General features: G+C 38.0%; 1 protein-coding gene across 1 annotated transcript; it reads left to right on the top strand.

Annotated features, from left to right (window-relative positions):
• The first annotated feature begins 7,260 nt into the window (after window positions 1–7,260).
• LOC136758559 (kelch-like protein 20) lies at window positions 7,261–18,966 on the top strand. Its single transcript, XM_066713050.1, has 8 exons — window positions 7,261–7,744; window positions 8,010–8,125; window positions 9,090–9,273; window positions 12,188–12,331; window positions 12,592–12,725; window positions 14,464–14,672; window positions 15,311–15,417; window positions 16,578–18,966. Exons 1-8 carry the CDS (start codon window positions 7,722–7,724, stop codon window positions 16,651–16,653), a joined length of 993 nt encoding a protein of 330 aa, XP_066569147.1. The 5' UTR covers window positions 7,261–7,721; the 3' UTR covers window positions 16,654–18,966.
• The last annotated feature ends 340 nt before the right edge of the window (window positions 18,967–19,306 follow it).

Below are 19,306 nucleotides of genomic sequence, written 5' to 3'. Positions count from 1 at the left end.
AGTTATAAATTGATTTGCATGTTAATGAGGGAAATAAGTATTTGACCCCTTTGACTTAGTACTTGGTGGCAAAACCCTTGTTGGCAATCACAGAGCTCAGACGTTTCTTGTAGTTGGCCACCAGGTTTGCACACATCTCAGGAGGGATTTTGTCCCACTCCTCTTTGCAGATCCTCTCCAAGTCATTAAGGTTTCGAGGCTGACGTTTGGCAACTCGAACCTTCAGCTCCCTCCACAGATTTTCTATGGGATTAAGGTCTGGAGACTGGCTAGGCCACTCCAGGACCTTAATGTGCTTCTTCTTGAGCCACTCCTTTGTTGCCTTGGCTGTGTGTTTTGGGTCATTGTCATGCTGGAATACCCATCCACGAACCATTTTCAATGCCCTGGCTGAGTGAAGGTGGTTCTCACCCAAGATTTGACGGTACATGGCCCCGTCCATTGTCCCTTTGATGCGGTGCAGTTGTCCTGTCCCCTTAGCAGAAAAATACCCCTAAAGCATAATGTTTCCACCTCCATGTTTGACGGTGGGGATGGTGTTCTTGGGGTCATTCCTCCTCCTCTAAACACGGCGAGTTGAGTTGATGCCAAAGAGCTCGATTTTGGTCTCATCTGACCACAACACTTTCAACTAGTTCTCCTCTGAATCATTCAGATGTTCATTGGCAAACTTCAGACGGGCCTGTACATGTGCTTTCTTGAGCAGGGGGACCTTATGGGCGCTGCAGGATTTCAGTCCTTCACGTCGTAGTGTGTTACCAATTGTTTTCTTGGTGACTATGGTCCCAGCTGCCTTGAGATCATTAACAAGATCCTCCCATGTAGTTCTGGGCTGATTCCTCACCGTTCTCATGATTATTGAAACTCCACGAGGTGAGATCTTGCATGGAGCCCCTGACCGAGGGAGACTGACAGTTATTTTGTGTTTCTTCCATTTGCGAATAATTGCACCAACTGTTGTCACCTTCTCACCAAGCTGCTTGGCGATGGTCTTGTAGCCCATTCCAGCCTTGTGTAGGTCTACAATCTTGTCCCTGACATCCTTGGACAGCTCTTTGGTCTTGGCCATGGTGGAGAGTTTGGAATGTGATTGATTGATTGCTTCTGTGGACAGGTGTCTTTTATACAGGTAACGAGCTGAGATTAGGAGCTCTCCCTTTAAGAGAGTGCTCCTAATCTCAGCTCGTTACCTGTATAAAAGACACCTGGGAGCCAGAAATCTTGCTGATTGATAGGGGATCAAATACTTATTTCCCTCATTAACATGCAAATCAATTTATAACTGTTTTGAAATGTGTTTTTCTGGATTTTTTTGTTGTTATTCTGTTTCTCACTGTTAAAATACACCTACCATTAAAATTATAGACTGATCATTTCTTTGTCAGTGGGCAAACGTACAAAATCAGCAGGGGATCAAATACTTTTTTCCCTCACTGTATTTGTCCTCTTGCTCAGTTGTGCACCGGGGCCTCCCACTCCTCTTTCTATTCTGGTTAGAGCCAGTTTGCACTGTTCTGCGAAGGGAGTAGTACACAGCGTTGTACAAGATCTTCAGTTTCTTGGCAATTTCTCACATGGAATAGCCTTCATTTCTCAGAACAAGAATAGACTGATGAGTTTCAGAAGAAAGTTCTTGGTTTTTGGCCATTTTGAGTCTGTAATCAAACCCACAATTGCTGATGCTCCAGATACTCAACTAGTCTAAAGAAGGCCTGTTTTATTGCTTCTTTCATCAGCACAACAGTTTTCAGCTGTGCTAACTTTTGCAAAAGGGTTTTCTGATGATCAGTTAGCCTTTTAAAATGATAAACTTGGATTAGCAAACGCAACGTGCCATTGGAACACAGGACTGATGGTTGCTGATAATGGGCCTCTGTACACCGATGTAGATATTCCATTACAAATCAGCCATTTCCAGCTACAATAGTCATTTACAACATTAACAATGTCTACACTGTATTTCTGATCAATTTGATGTTATTTTATTGGACACAAAATTTGCTTTTCTTTCAAAAACAAGGACATTTATAAGTGACCCCAAACTTTTGAACGGGAGTGTATATATCGTTAAAGTGAGAAATAAATTAATAAAAACACACATGATGGTGTGTTTTTTTTTTATTAATATATGGTATATATATTTACTGAAAACAAGAAAGGTGCAAAAACTAAAAATAAAAGTTGACGTAAATATTTTGTGGAAGGTTCTTTCAAATATGTTAATGCATATTTAGAAACTGTATCGATTTCCCTTTTCTTTATTTATAAAACATTGTCAAGTAACTGCGTTTATTAGAGACCGGCTTTTGTTTACATGATTATGCAAATCAACCTGGCCACTATTGGAGACCAACTGCTATTTGAGACCCGGCGAGTATTGGAAGTTTTACGGTACTTTTTGACACTGATGGAGCTGCAAGCCATGAATATAAATGTTTTTTTAGCATTACATTACGATGTACACTACTGAACAGTGCACAACAATATAGAAAGTATAATAATTAACGAGGAGGAAAAAAAAGAAACTGCTTTCCCCCATTGACATAAAAATGACATTTCCTGGAGTATTTGGGATTGACTGTTTTTTTTTGGCCACAAAATTGATTCTCCCGATTTTTGGGCCAAACATACACGCGTGTCATCGCTTTACGAGTTACAAACATTACATGTAAATGCCCTCTGTGGCATTTGAGTAAACTTATGTGTGTGTATACAGCTCTGGAAAAAATTAAGAGATCACTGCAATTTTTTCTTAAATCAGCATCTCTACATGTATGGCAGCCATTCCATTCCATTCATGTTTTAATTTTGAAATATTGGAGAAGTGTTGGCAATAGTTTATAGAATATAACAAAAATGTTCATTTTACAAAACAACATACCTATAAATAGTAAAACCAGAGAAACTGATAATTTTGCAGTGGTCTCTTAATTTTTTCCAGTGCTGTATATTAGAGCCCAACCAATACCAAGGTTTTTTGGGTCCGATTCCGATATTTGGCATGCAAAATTTCCAGATTACCGATATATCTGACAATATTTACTTTTTGTTAGCATGCAAAACAGATTGTCTATCATGGATCCCTCAAATTTCTCCCTGACAGAGAGAACTTGTCAAATATGCGCTGAATGCAGGACTTTTACATTTTTACATTTTACATAAAAACTTAACATTAATTTTCATCATAAATAACAACCACAAATTAAACATTGTAAAAATAAATTAGAATCAGGGAGAATAAAGGAAAAATATGAACAAAGACCAAGGTATATGAGCATTTTCACACACAAATAGAAAAATGTGCATGTCATATACATTAGATCAATTAATAAGATAGTATAAAGTGCTAGTTTGGCTTATATTTGCATTTTATACTCATCAGGTTCTCTCATGTTCACAAGTCCTGCTCAGTGCTCAATCCTGCTGATCATACAGGGGCAGGTTATAGCGCAGACAGCACAGCTGCATTTGTTATTAAGAAATGTATTTAAAAATGCTGTCGAAAGTGTAACTTATTCCATACGTATTTTAAACGTATTGCAATACGAATCACAGCCAAAACTTGATATAGGATTTGAAATAGTTGTATAAATATCATGTATATTTTAAGTTTTTCGGACATTACAGTTTAGTAGCCTGGTCCCAATTTTTGGTACTCCCAGGAATCTGGCATACCGATTTGTCCGCCCCTGGGTTGCAGTGTTGCTTTGAGAGATCCAAAGTATGTGAATTGCTAGTTTCCACAATGTACAGGGAAGAAGATTAACACCTACTTAGTTTGGAAGGGGTGCCCTTAGTTTTTATGTTTTCTATTTAGCCTGGAGTGAGCTCAACATAATCTGGCTGCAGTTGTAAAATGAGACCTGCTGGGGAGGATTCAAGCAATTAAACCACCTGTTCAACCTTTAATGTTCAATAAGGAGTTGAGGGGAACTCTACAAGTGACATGAAACTATTTAAGAACCCTGATTTAATGACTGAGCCGCAGTGGAGTGTGTGGCAGAAAGATCAGGGAATCCTAATCCTTCGCCGACGTAGTGATGAGTAGTGTTTAATGTCACAACTTGTATGTAACCTGTTATTAAATTCCCCTCCGGTTTTGGAGACTGATTTGACTTTTTTCTGTAACCGCCCAGCTCTTGAATTCAACTTCTCACTTCCAAGAACATGGGAAATTCAGTTTCACATATGGAAGCGGTTAATTGCATCCCGCGGTCCAAGTGTAAAACTGTACCACAGGTAGACTTCTGAGACCTGACAGACTTAAGTTATATCTGTGTAGTGCAGCAGCAAAATCCCCTCTACACACCCTCCTCATCTTAAAATATATTGATAGTCAAGAACTATGTGTGACGTGTCATGGTGCCGTATCTTTTACAGGCACCTTTCCACACATCTTTTTGCGATATTGCATGTGTTCCCTGGCCGCAGGGGGCTTTGGCAGCTTTGTAGCCTGGAACAGCTGCAGAGTGACTAGGGTGTCATTACCACTCCTCTTGGTATTCAATGCACTGTGTTCAGGGACAGGCAAAGAGGTTTGGTGTGTTTTTAGAGGATAGGGAACATTCTCTGTCTCCTGGAGTCCATTTAAGGTGTTTGTAACCCTTGCGTCTGGTCTTGCCCAATCATGTTTTGAAGGGCATTTATCAGCCTATAACTTACTCTCTCCAAGAGGACTGGGACTAATTCTCTGAATGTCTCCATTATAGCAGTCATAATTTCAAGCCACAGTACAGCACATTTCCAGATTGCATCCCCATGGATTTCCTCAACCCAAGCTATTCTATTTTAATTATGAAATCTGAAGCCATCAGACACTGTCCTATAAAGTCTGTCAGGTAAATGGGAGATCAAATCAATGCTATTGAGGTGCTCGTCATACCTATAATGATGTAGAGAAATTAATTCTGTATTGCCTGGGCTACTTTGCGTTTTTGTTTACCTAGCGTGGGAGTGTGATTTTCTCAGTGTGGAACACTCTTAAGCATACACTTTATAAACCTCCACGAAAGTAATAATTTGTGCCAGATGCATTCCCCGGCTTGTTTTGAGATTGAACAAAGCCCAGCGTTTTAAAAAGGAATGATTTTGTGAGTCAATCCAGCGTTTTATTTTTATAACTCGGTATGGCTGTAGAAAAGACTGATTACGTACCTTCACAAATAGCGAGGTCTATCAAAAGAATATGTTCTCCCACACAGTGGGATACAGAAACCACACAATGCATAATGATTCCTCAATACTTTGCATGCGTTTCCTTTAAAACCACATTGAACTGAAGGACAACAAAAGGCATGGTTCACTGCAGTGCTATGCAGTCCTACTAGTGTCTAGTGTTGAGTTGCTTCTGGCATTTTCTTTTTAAATAGATTGAATTGTGGTGTTTTAATGAGGCCTAGGTAAATGACTAATGGAAGACTAATCTGAATATTGGCGGATGCTAATCTACATTATTTCTTAGCTCTTAGGTCTTGATATCCATAGGGATAAGTCTGGGAACTTATTCCATCATACTATAATACATTAAATCAAAAATAAAAATGTCCTCTGTATCGGATTTCATAGTGGCAATCAAGTCTATGCTTACCGTTTAACTGCTAGTGTAACCAGACATCCATCACTGCCTTTCATGGTTACCAGTGAAATACATTTATCATTTCTTATTCCACCAGGTGGTAAAGTCTGATTAATGCTTATCCATGCAGCACATTATAAATTAAAAACAGCCTTGAATTTCGTCTCTAATATTCTGAAATGTCTCGCTGCGCTCAAGGTTGTCTGCACCATCATAATGTACACCAAGTACCTTCTGTGTGTGTGTTCATTTAAATATCTGCATTAATTTGTGCTAGTTCCATCAGAACCTTTGACCTCCGAAACATATTGAACAACTCTTATGAGCAAATCAATAGTGCGTTGTCCTTGCCAAGTTATGGCAGTAATAAGCCTGAAGAATGACGTTTAATAAAGCATGGACATGTTTCTATGACAAGAACAGCGATCGTGTTTTATAGGAAAAACCACAAGCTTGTGGACATGTAAGATAAACCGCATCCTAAACTGCTATGAGTATTATAGCAGATGTCAAAGTGAGTCTGGTGAGTTAATACAAAATATATACATTTCTTCTATGTTGCCTGGCTTTTTACAATATGAATGTAAAGAAATATAAACTTAATCTGATACATACTGACTTTTTATTCCTGGTAGTAAGGGATATTTGTAATTAATTGTATTTGTTGAGTACATTAAGATCATTTTAATGAGCAGGCCTTACCAAATATGGGTTATGAATCTTCCATGTCTTTACAGAACAGTCATGTCTGAAGAATTGTGGAGCTTTGTCAAAACCACACAGCTTGAAATGTTATAGGAATGTACCATCTGCCCAAACTGCTGGCAACATAATGCAAAGGCTATCTGAACCCTGGTCCTCAAATATCCCAGAGAGGTGTCTACTGCAGCACTCTTCAAAAAATGGTTAATGCAATAGAGATGTCTGAGGTAGTCTATTGAAGGAAAACAAACTTTCCATCCATATGTTTGTCTAACTTTGTCATAGTTGTGAGACTTTTATCAGGGTCAGTGTGACTTCCTAATTAATTGTATTTAAAACAATAATAATTGATTTGAACAGACCTAGGAATGGAAGATTCTACTTGTGTAGCTTTACACCAAATCAATGTGTGCTCAGTGAGTCGGGGACGAAACTGATATCCGAGAACCCCTATAACATCAGTCTTAAGAAACTTGGTGGCAGCGGTCAGTTGACATTTGGATTTGGATCACGGTGAAACTGGAAATTTCCCATTTAGAAATAAAAATATAGAAACGGGTGATGCAAGTGAGTGATGACATCTCATGCACCAATGCCAGCCACGTGAGTTACACAGCTGCTCTGAACCAGAGACAACGCCAGAGCCCTTCTTTCACAGCTGCGTGGCGGAGCTGTCAGCAACCGTAAATGCTGGTTTGATTAATGCTGAAAGGCCTCCATTATGGGTTGCTGCCCTGTAAAGTGAGTTGAGTAGTTAAGGTTATTGGAATGGCGTTGTAAGCTTAGAGCTGTCCACGTGTAATAGCTACAAACACCTGTCAGATTATTAAAAGTAATTAATAAAAACGAAAGGAGGCACCAACTGCGGGAACTATATTTTGCTGCTCAGTTTCACTTTCATCCCATTTTGGTCTGAATAATTCTATTGGTGTGTGTATTCCCACCTTATATAAAGCACAAATTAATGTTTTTTTTTCTCCCCACACAGCATCCCTGTAGGTTTGTGTTTAAAGGATTATGCAATTGGCTTGTTTTCTCAGAGTATTCCCGAAGCCTCGCCTCGCCTCACCTCACTTCACTTGTTGTGTCAGTCAGCTCTTACCTGTTATTATAAGGGAGTCGTTCTGTGTAGTTATGCACAAAGGCGCACTCTAATATAAAACGTGTAACATACCTTAGTTTTATTTTGCCTATTTTGCTTCTGGTTGAACGAATCAGAGGACTGTTTAGCATTTTCTCTGGGTGATATCTGTCTAGGGTTTCAGGCAATTGCTGTGAGACCACATTTCACAAGCACACTACCGGGGCTATTCTTGCTGCTGTTGGAATTGTGATCTAGTCTGAAGGGAGTGTGCTATTAGCGCACAATCGCTCCTGCCATTTTCAAGGAATATCTTCTGTGTATCATCGGAGAAGGAAGAATCTTGTAAAGAAAACTAACAAGATGGGGATTTACAATGAACAAGGGTAAATCCACTCCTAATCCCTTTTCTATATATCTTAGAGGACTTTCTATACTCTACTGAAAATGTGTGGTTTGTCTGCATGTACTGAACTCTTGTGGTCAGTTTTTCATCTATTGTTATTGAGAATGCTTCCGTTTTTAAGTTTGTTTGCATCGTATGTATGTTTAAAACCTCTTCCATATTTTAAACATTACAGACAGGAATGTGATGTTTTTTTCCTTTCCATGATGAATAACACTCTGCTTTTGTTGCTCTTGTTATTACAGCGAATCTGTAGGCGAACCACAAATGTGTGTTATGCCTCCACAGGACAAACCTGAAACTCATGGAGCACGCTCCAAAGCTCACAAGCAAGTCCAATATACAGATATGGTGTTTGTAGGTTAGTCCTAATCTTATAAATGTACTGCATGGATGTATTCAAATCAGTGATACCAAACATTTTACAAACCTTAGCAGACCTGAACAGGATTGGAAATCTTTTGAAGCTAGCAGATGACTAGTGTGGAAAAGAGATGTATTTTGTTTTTTTTAAAGTACTGATAGTTTTACAAAGAATAATATTAGTTCATTTTTAGTGCATTTTTCTTTTCATTTCACTTTCACTTTCAATGTATTGAGTACATTTTGTCCCTTATAATAATATAATTATATTATTAGAATAACTCCTAAAGTAACCAATAATTTAGAGATGATGTATTGTCAGTTATGTATTTTTTTAGTTAGTTTGACAGTGTGTTTGTCGGATATTCTCCAGATGTCTCCTTTTTAAATGGTAATTGATCTATTTTAATGCATTTTAATTTTGAATGCTAATACCACCATTTACAAATGTGTTTGATCAATATCATTTAGTAACTACACAAGTTCTACTTCTAATTGAGCCTGGTATCACAGAAACGCACACACACAAAATACATTGGTTTCCTTAACTGAATGCGCATGACTTTTCTGTCAGAAGTAAAGACGTTGAAACGCCTTTACATACCTCGGCCTGCCATTAAACTTTTGGGAGATTTGGTTTCAAAGGACAAGCTTTACATGTCTCCACAGTGTCTGGAGATTGTACTGGCAAACCTCACTGCAAATGTCATGCTGGAAAAGAACAGCTGGGAAAACAGCAGCTTAGCTACTGACTGTCCAGGTGGTAGATTGAAAAATGGCAGCACATCCATAAATGTACTCTAACCCAAGACATTAACAGTTTCAATTAAAAGTGTAGAGAATAGATTGGGGGGGAAATTGCATCTCATCAATGCAGTTTTATTTGAGCTGCAGAGGACATAGGACTGAAATATGTACATGTGTGTATACAATGTTTGTTGCATTTGTCTTAATCGTGGCAGTGGGTGGCTGGACCACAGATGATCCCACATCCCGAGTGGAGAGGTACAACATGCTGCTAAATGAGTGGAAAGTCATGGCCCCCATGAGGACCCACAAGAGTAACATGGCGGTTGCGACTCTTGGGAATTTGATCTACACCGTGGGGGGCGATGATGGCGTCTCTTGTGTCAGCAGTGTAGAAAGGTCAGAGCGCTTTAAGCGAACATTCTTCAGTTTGAGTTGGCATTCTTAAACAATAATATTCTGAAGTGAAGCTAAGAGATGTAAATCGCTGTATCTTCAAATGAGATTAAAGAGTGAAAGACAAGACTATATTTTTCAGTTAAAAATTGGTGCTCATTTTGTTTCCTCAGTTTTTGTATGTGTATATAAATATTATTTGTCATATATACAATATATTAATATTGTAGGGACTTATAATTACAGTGAGATCTAAATAAAGGGAAAATTAAAACAACATAAAATGCCAGTTCAATGGACAGAAATGCTACAGAATGATATTAGTAGGCAAATACAGTATAAGACAGTTTGCTATTATGGACATAGTCAACCAGTTTACATCCTGGATCATATCTGATCACAAGGGAAAGAATGGCATTGCATGCTTATGTATCAGGTAACATGGTGATGATGCAGTCTCCACTTTCTGCCTTATACTACCAAGACAACTCATCCATTGCACCGGGTTGTTTCCCCACAGTAACAGGCAGAGGAAATCAAACACAACTGTAGGCATTGGCATTTGCAGAATCACGTGACATTGACAGCAAAGTTCACGAAAATATTTAGTACAGATTAGCTGTAGTTCGTCCAAATGGGTGGCCTTCCATTAGCACAAACAGGTTTCATTTATTACAAAAGAGGTGTTGTTAGCACTGGCGGCCTTTATCATGTTAACTATAAGCAATAGTACAGTTGTGATGCAGTGTGATGTTGGTTAGCTAGCATTAAGAAGAAAAAAAAAGCTTTGCCCTGAAATGAAAATAACTGTTAATGTGACGGCTATTAGTGGATGCTATTTCTGCCCGAACAGCTGATGACTAATCCACTCACTCATGGAGGTAAGTGACATGCAAGTAATTCACTAACGGAGGGAAGACTGGACCTATCTAACCAAGTGTGTCTTTTCAAAAAGTGTCGCCTCGCTAATTGCCCGAGCAATACATCAGACCATTATGGGTTGAAGTGCCTATTAGTCATAATTATAACTGAGGACTCCTACTTAGGCACACTTAGTCTGATGTTCAGTAATTGCTGTTAATTATTTAGTCAGTCGCCCCGGAATGTAAGTGACCATCACAGTTGCTCTTGCACAGAAAGTTCCCAGCTAGTCAATTATAAAGCAGTCACATTTCCTTTTATTATGTAGAACAGTATTTTTCAGATACCCTAATATATTACTGTATACCTTGACTTACATTGAATAAAGAGGTTTCATGTGCTTTCATGTGAACTGGTTAGTCAGGCACCTCTTGCGTTTCTCAGCACTATGCCTCCCTGTCCTTTAAGAGCAAGGCTACTCTGAACACTGCTTCCCATGATGAAATGTGAACTGTTCTGCTGAACATATTACCACTATGTAGTGCTGAGAAATTACAACAATAAAAGATAAAACACTTTTGCCTTCCCTTGGGGGTAAGCTTGTATAGTGTCCCAGCCTTCAGAATTAAGCCATCATTTCAGCCTTTTGTAAGTAAATAAGTTTCAAATATTTGGATGCCCTTCAAAATACAGGACACATACAGAGCAGTTACAATTATCAAAGCCCTCTTGTTAAAACCAGTTTTTATCACTCTTAAGGAAAGTGGAAGAATTTTGACCTGACCTTTGCAATAAGAGCAAGGCATTAGTAGAGCAAAAAAACAAGCCGGACGCCTGTGCTTTAATGTATGATTTACTGATAAAACACTGCAGTAGAAATCCCCATTTGAGTGACGGTGCACGAAGTTAAAATGCCAAGTGTTCGTTTGGAGTGCACTTTGCTGTGATTGACATTGCACGTCAGTGGGATGTCAAGGTGCTGTCGGATGCTAGTTTTACTGGAGGCGTCGGTGCAGAACCGAGGAATACCACATATCTTCTGTCTTAACTAGGAGTCTAAAGCGAACTACTTAATCGGCAATCTGAGAGAGAGCAGAAATGAGTTCTGACGGGAAGGCTAATCTCAATGTGTGACACAGCAGGGACCCAAGAAAATCAGGACGCAGCCTTGTGCACTTAAAGCCTCTTTTGGTGGCATGATTGCAATATGATGCTGGATTAACTGCTAATATACAGTGTGTTTTCCTATTATGAGTGAGTGACTGCTCTCTGTATAGTTTTACACTGGAGGGCTATGCTTAAATTTGGCTGCACTTCTCATGTTAATTGAGGCCTCAGTCGAATGTGCACCACAGCTTCCCAAGGCCTGAAGCCAAGTCCAGTCCAAAGTGACATTACAGACAAGGAAGATGATTACATTATTCTCAGTCCTATTGTACTCCACAGCAAAGCATACGTAGAAAGCTGCTGTGAAATTTTATCTTGCAGTGTTAGGTAAGCTTATTAAAAGAGCATCACTTAGGGCATCACATGAGGATGATAGTGGATAGGGCTTTCTGATTCTGTATAATGATGCTCAAGACCTAATCCTCGTCCTAACTATTATTATTATTATTATTATTATTATTATTATTATTATTATTATTATTATTATTATTTTCCGCTTCATCATCAACTCCCACAGACTGACATCAATAATCAGGACTAAAGTAACATCAGTAAGAGAAGGCATCCTCCTCTAGTAGGTGGGATGTATGCTAAAAAGCTATTCGGTATCCTAAACTTTACTACAGCTTGCTGTTATGGATGTATATATGTATTTAATCTTTTATTGTTCATTCGTCAGTAATATTACATTAGATAACGTATACCTCGGTGTAGCAAGAAATGAAGAAAGCATAAACCAAACACTTGTGCTTCATCCAGCTTCCAGCTCTTCTTAAGCACACACAGTCCCATCACTGTACATACCAACACAAGACTCCTAGCCCTTGAGCGACTAGTCCCTTGTGATCTCTATCATCGTGATTCTGGATCCATTCTCTCCCTCTTCCAGGTACGACCCAAGGGCAAACTCGTGGAGCAGTGACGTGGCATCTTTGAGCAGTGCGAGGCGTCGCGTTGGGTTGGCAGCCATGGACGGCTACTTGTTTGCCTTGGGTGGACATGATGGTCTTATCTGTACCAACGTTGTGGAAAGGTGAAGGGGTCAAGGTTAATCCCTGTTTTCATTAGAGCAGCTGTGTTCAAACACTACAGGCAGTGTAGATGTGCAGAGATTGGTTCAAGGGACAGTGGCGTTTTCAATTTCTTAAGTGTGAGGCAACTGTAATTTAATTTAACGATGGTCAATTTTAGCATCACAGCACTCTAGTTCCAGCGGTGAGTAAGATTTGTATGTAGTAATGGGCTTATTGGGAGCAGCTGGTAAGTTCTTGTTAAATGTGTTTGTGCTTTCAGATTTGATCCCCAGGTGAACATGTGGTTCAAAGTAGCACCGATGCACTGCCGGCGTGTGGGAGCTGCAGTAGCAGTCATAGGTGGATACTTGTACGTACTGGGAGGGAGTGATGGAGACGCACCTTTAAACAGCGGTAAGGCTTCTCCCGTTTACTAGGAGACACCTCGGAGAGTACAAGGCGTCCTTATTTGTGAGTCTCAAGCACTCGGTTGAATCTTGTCTATTTGCCAAAACACTTTCAAGGCCAATACTCTCAAGTTTTAATTAGCTCAATCTAGGGTTCTAATGTTTAGTGTCTATTAAAACCCAGAAAGGAGAGTACCCTTGGAACCGAGCTTATGATTCAGATGTTGAACTCTTTGTTTGCGTAGTGCCATTTCTTAACAGTACTATTATTCAAATTATTATTCTCGTGAAGGCACTCGGTTTCAGAAAAGTGGCTAAAATATTCAGGACCGCCATTGAATTCCAGCCGCAATGGCTTTGCACTTCACATCAATCAGTGTAGTTACATTACACTCAGTAGATGAATTGCCTCTTCTAATGTTCTCCCAGAAAGGGAAACCAATAAAGCGGCAAATTGCTTAAAAAACTGATGGAGTCCAAACACTCAACAACGAAAAAAGTAACATTACATAAATGAGCTTCCAGACACTGTGTTTTTAAGAATTGAAACAAAGAACTTGTGTGAGAGGGATCGTGTTGGGAATACTTTTCTGAATTATAATGGGTCTGGTCCCTCTTGTTTCACCTGAAGAGTAGATTTGTCATTCTGTGGAGCTATGAAACAATACACTTCAGAAGGATAAAGTATAAATACTCAGATAAGATGTAGCTGAGAGTGGATTGGATTTCTTTGTCTGCCTTGAGTTTAATATTCAGTCTGCTACCTGCCTCCGTAAATTATATGCATGAGATGTTGTTTAGGACGCTTGGGAGGAAAGCCAAGGAAAACATTTTTGTAAATTACTGCCAGAGGATTACACAAGCTGACATTGTTATTAATATTATTATTAAGTTATTTAGCAGATGTCATTATGCAAGGTGACTTACATGTTTCATCAACCTGATGTATAATATACTGGATATACACAGCATTAAGGGGTTACAACATCTTTAAAAAAAAAAAAAAAATGTACCAACACATTACAAACATGACATTTAATCCTATATAGTCGTTTTTTAGGACAAGAATTTTGGTCTACAAAGAAATGGATAAGAACATTACATACAGTATGTATATATATATTTTTTTCTTTCATAGTGTGAGTCATGTTCACACGGGTGTAGTTAGTGCTGAGGGAGCTGTTTCAGATTTGTATATCTGAAATGAATTAATCTGCTTTTTTTTTTTTTTTTTTTTTTTAAATGTATAAACTTCTACTATTAATATTAGACATCACATTATATCCTAAATATGGGCTGAGTGATGGAAAACATCTGCATGTGTGACCATTTGTCCAATGTACACATGTGTAAGTCTTTTTCTGGAGTCAGACTTGCAAAATGGGGGGGGGAGGTATTGCCAGTTGGCTGCTGCTTTTTCTGGAAAGTTAGAGAGAACTTTTTTTAAAGTCACAGGCAAACTTTAAAAAGAAGTAATGCAATCTAAAGAATTCTCTTTTCTGTAATAAAATAAGTGTTTTTAGTGTCTCTGATATTGATAATGTGACATCAAGTGACTTCCATATCTAATGATGAATGATGAGATTGCAGGTGTCAACTACAAAAAAAATCCACTTTAAACGTATCAATCAATATAACATAACTGGATATGATGAGGCAGCAAAATTCCTACAGACAGGTTATTTCTGCCACATGCCTATGGTTTCTGACAGCTTCAATCAAGTTGCCTTGCAATTATTTTCCAGTGGAGCGTTACAACCCCTTAGAGGACTGTTGGACGGCCTGCCCTGCTATGGGGTCCTGGAGGGAGAATGCTGGCTGTACTGTCTTTCAGGGCCAGATCTATGTGGCTGGAGGCCGGGATGAAATTCAGGAGCTGAACACCGTGGAGAGATTTGATCCCCAGACGTTCAGCTGGTCCCCCGTGAAGCCCATGACCTGCAAGCGCAATCGGGCAAGTATTAAGAAAGTCCACTGAAAGCTATTCAGGCCGGTGAATATTTGGTCTATAAATACACAAATCTATCTCCGTTCAGGTCCTAACAGCTGTTTCACAATTATTCCATTAAATCCGCAGTATACTTTGCTCCAATGTGAAATTTTTAAAAATCCTAGAGCAGCTTTTCTCAAGCTCTCTACCTGCATCTTGGGGGGAATCTACTTGTAGAAAATGGCAGGATACTTTACTAAATGGGTCGGAAATGTTTCTCAGTGATAAATTTCTCTTGTGAAATGAGCAATAAATTAACACTGTGTATTTAACTACAGGGTTTTAGTTTATACCACTTTCTTCCTTCAAGTTAAGTGACATTGAAATATTTATAATGCATGCAGTCAAGCTTTTAGTGAATGAAAACCATCTAGCAGCATTATATAATCCTGCTCACACCATTATTTCTGTTCAAAAATGTTTTAATAGTTTGTTTAATGGAAAAAATAATATTTTCCCCAAACTCCCCAAGCCAGAGGATGAGCTTAAAGCAATATTTGTTAAGTAGGACAGATTTAATGAGATCAAGCTGTACCTTATACACTGCACTGGTCATATTGTTTCCTTGATGTTCACTTTTCTTGGCTCGTTTTCTGTTGTAGGTGGCCCTGGTTGGGATGAATGAGTTTCTTTTAGCTGCTGGGGGGTTTGATGGCATCACAGACTTAAAAACTGTGGAAGTCTACAATTTTGAGACGAACACATGGAGGTAAGACATGATAGCTCACAGACTCGTTTTACACTCAAGATAAACTCACCCCACACTTCATGTCAAGTGGAAACTACAAAAACTAAATTTACTTTAAAATCAGCAACAAGAAAATAAACCAAATGAAGACCAACAATTCCCTGTGGGTATTGATTAAATGTTTCTGTTAGTTTTCTTCCTTAGACCATTGCTATTTTAATATGTATTTAATTAAAAACAAAATTAAATGTCAAATCATCTCATCATGTTTGTAAATCATATCTTTATTATGTTGACTTTGGGACTGTCTGCTCTTTTCATTATTTCATTACTAATGAGTGACTTGCTTACTTCTACTGTTCGTTATGAGCGCTCTGGTCAGTCTGTGTGGAAGAGGCCTGTTTTTCCTAGCACTGCTATAATTCCTTTTCAGTTGTATCCGTTCATTTCATTTCAATTGATTCTCCACTGTAATTTGCCATGAACGACCAAGGCACAGTCATAAAGGTCATAAGCACTCATCCATTCCTTCCATCATGCCAGTTATTTTGTCTTTCAGTCTTATTGAACAGCACCATTTCATTTTCAAGTCTTTTCCTGGTCTTTAAATATTGCATTTTTTTTTTCCACTATACATCCGGTTTTCTCATTGTATTTTTATTTGCGGAGTCATCTCATTTGTATATTATAAGGAATATCAGATCATAATTAGAAAAAATACATTTAAGCTTTTGACATCCTTTGTTTTATAAAAAGGAAAGCAAAATGGTGTTTAACTGTAAATGCTATCAATTACTATTAATTATCTATTTCTGATCATTGTGCCTCAGTTAGAAATACTGAGACTTGTTTGTTTATAACTATTATTGGCAGTACCAAGTAGCCATGCTTTACAGGAAAAGTCTGTAAAGGGTTAAATAATGTCTGCCAGCGACACTCCATATTTAAAAATGCAGTGAAACAACTGAGAAAAACAAAAGAAAAAGAGTTGATGCAGCTTCGGTTTGATTCTCAAATTCGGTTTATACCCAAAGTGACAGGTGTTTGGAAGCCTCAGTGTCTTCATTGCTTGCTAGAGGATATTGTCCCTGGCACAGTAACACACATTAATATGGAAAACAACTGTGTTTAATTTATATATCTTATATGTTTTCTGTCTTTGTGTTTCTTTGTTTTTTTAGACATTTTGGGAGTATGAAGTGGAAACACCCTGGAGGTGGAATTGGTGTGGTGAAGATGGAACAAACATACTTATAATTTTGAGCAAGTGAAGGGAAATGACTCTTCCCCAGGCAGTTTAAACATATTTACATACTTACAGACACATGCAATGATTTACTCCTTCATCCATTTTATTTTAAATCAATGTAGCTAAATGATACAGCAAATTAAATGTGCTACGTATTATCCATGTTGAATGGGCAAAAGGAGGGAGAAACTAAAGGACCCCTGCTTTTGGGAAGCTGCTATGATGTTGCTGTAGGTCCTGTTGTGTACTAACTTCTGTCAGTTTGCAGACTTGAATGCCTTGCAGGATATTGCAACATAATCCAGCGACTTTTATAGAAAGGGTGTCGGATTATGTATTGAACGCCCCTGTGTGGAGTTGCTTCTCATTACCAGAATGTAGTTTATAATGTATATATATATAGAATGTATATAGAAGACCTCTCTTGATTTCTTCATGTAGGGTTTTCACGTTCACAACCTCTCACAGACACATGTATTGTTATTTGTAATTGGGAAATTGTAAGTATGTGTTTTTAAAACCTCTGTATCAACAAATCAGCGTTCAACTATAAATGCAAAGCATGTTGGGTATTCTTATATGTGTATGTATGCTACATTGCCTATATTCCAGCTCTTTGTTGTTCTCTGTGTTGTTACATTTAATAGTGTTATTACTATTAGTAATATAGTGTATGTGTGGTGGGTATATAAATATGTATTGATTATTTGCTTCTGGTCTTGATTCCAAGCACATATTCTCAGTGTTTAATGGGTCACTTGTATTTTTTATACCATAGTTGCACATTTGGCATCCATATCATTCAGGCAAGACACAAACTTACTGAGTTTAAAATACTAGTAGAACCAGGAAATCATTCTCATGGGAGTGGAATGTGCCTATTTTTACTTTTTCCTGTGAGAAAAAAAACTTGGCACAGGAGGTTACTACTCTTTTACATGTATTCCCATTGAATGGCTTTTTTTATTTTGTTTTTCTACTCTATCATTAAATATCATTTTAAAAGCTTGTGTTGTCTCAATAGGAAATAGATCTGCAGCCTTTCTCAAGTGGTTTGATTATGATAGAACAGCAAGCAGACACCTGCACTGACGTTTATTTAAAATGTAATAGGAAATCTACCAGCTGACATCATTCGGACGGGAATCTACCTACTGAAAGGCTTTATTATGTACGTAAAAAAATTATTAAAAATGTTCTTTAAATAGGAAGGAATGCACTCACATTCTTGATGCTAAGCATGCAATATATATGTATATATGTTAAGGTTTTCTAGAGGCCTTGAGCATTGCATCACATTAGCTTTTCAGACAAGGCTTTAATTTCACTATCCTAGTTCATTTAGGTGCTTTTGTTTGTGTACAATAACAGGTCTTGGTTATTTTTATTTTAGAAAAAGGCAGCAGAATGTATTTGTCCCAAGGAACCGTATCTTTCACCACCATTCCCTGCTTAGTTTTGACAGAATAATTCAAAATAATATATACAACTTTTTCTAACATATGGTGTGGGTAATCCTGTGACTGTGTATTCTGTGATTTTGGCTAATGAATGAAATAATTAAACTTGGGGTATTGATATCTGTGCAATGTATGTACACTGTGTATGCATAAACGTCTATGTGAATTTGTTTTGCCTGCATTTCCTAACATAAATAAATCCAAAGTGGCAATGAATAAACATAGATCAGTCATTGTGTTAGAATACTAAAATATGTAAAGGTTAGAGAGTCCTGCTCTGTGAAGAGAAGTCCTGTCATGTATTGTCTTCAAGACCTATTCAGCCAATGTCTGCAGGGTTGGAATTATTATTTTCTTAGAGAAATGATGGTCATGATTTTGTAGAAAAACATGAAAGAAGCATTACAGTCCCAGTACAAAGGTGGCATAGAAAGTAACAGAAAAATGCTTACGTTTTTCATGCACGGACCCAGCTTGCAGACTGTTTCAGTTCTTTGAAAGAGATCACCCACTTCAGTTCAGTACAAGTTTGCCCTTGTGTGAATTGCATTTTTCTGTAGATGACTGTTCTTTACCTCTAGGCACAAGAGAAGGGAAGTATGCATAGAGCACTGATGTAACCATTCTGTCTTTTCTGTGTTCTACATTGTAAGTAATGTATTTAAATGTACTTATAGCTGCAGTTTGATTTTGTGCCACAAGAGGACTGTGAATGGTCATTTTTAAGATATGTGCAGTAATAAGAGACACTCAAGGAGGATAGCAAAATGATTCATCATGTCATATTTCAATATGGCATAAATTATTCTCTCTTTTCAATGATAGTTAAGTGCTGTTTTTGTTTGTTTGTTTTGCCTTAAGACCTGGGTTGAAAATGTCTTCCAAATTAATTAAAATATATATCAAAAAGACAAACATCTTTTTTTTGGCAACTATTTTGAGATAGTTGATGGGCGTTTCTGGTCATATTCTGGTCATAGCAGCAGGATTATTAAAATTAAAATTAAAATGACCCCTCCAACCTGTACCCTTCTGGCTTGTTTTATGAAGAGGGACATGTTATTTCCAAGGTTTTCCAGTAGATGGGGCCTTTTCTATAAAACAGTCAGGCTAGCATAAAATAAAAAAAAAAAAAAACATAAAAAACCCTTTCAATCCGAGCACCTCTACTTTACCGAAGGGATACCGGGGCTGTTACAAA

This window comes from Amia ocellicauda, chromosome 9, assembly GCF_036373705.1.
Source record: "Amia ocellicauda isolate fAmiCal2 chromosome 9, fAmiCal2.hap1, whole genome shotgun sequence".
Classification (NCBI taxonomy): Eukaryota; Metazoa; Chordata; class Actinopteri; order Amiiformes; family Amiidae; genus Amia; species Amia ocellicauda.
This window is presented reverse-complemented; position numbering and strand designations above follow the sequence as displayed.

Coding starts and splice junctions, on each gene's coding strand:
- LOC136758559 (XM_066713050.1), top strand. CDS start 7,722: ATGGGGATTTACAATGAACAAGG. Junction 9,274..12,187: donor TGTGTCAGCAGTGTAGAAAG/GTCAGAGCGCTT, acceptor TCCCTCTTCCAG/GTACGACCCAAGGGCAAACT. Junction 12,332..12,591: donor TGTACCAACGTTGTGGAAAG/GTGAAGGGGTCA, acceptor TTGTGCTTTCAG/ATTTGATCCCCAGGTGAACA.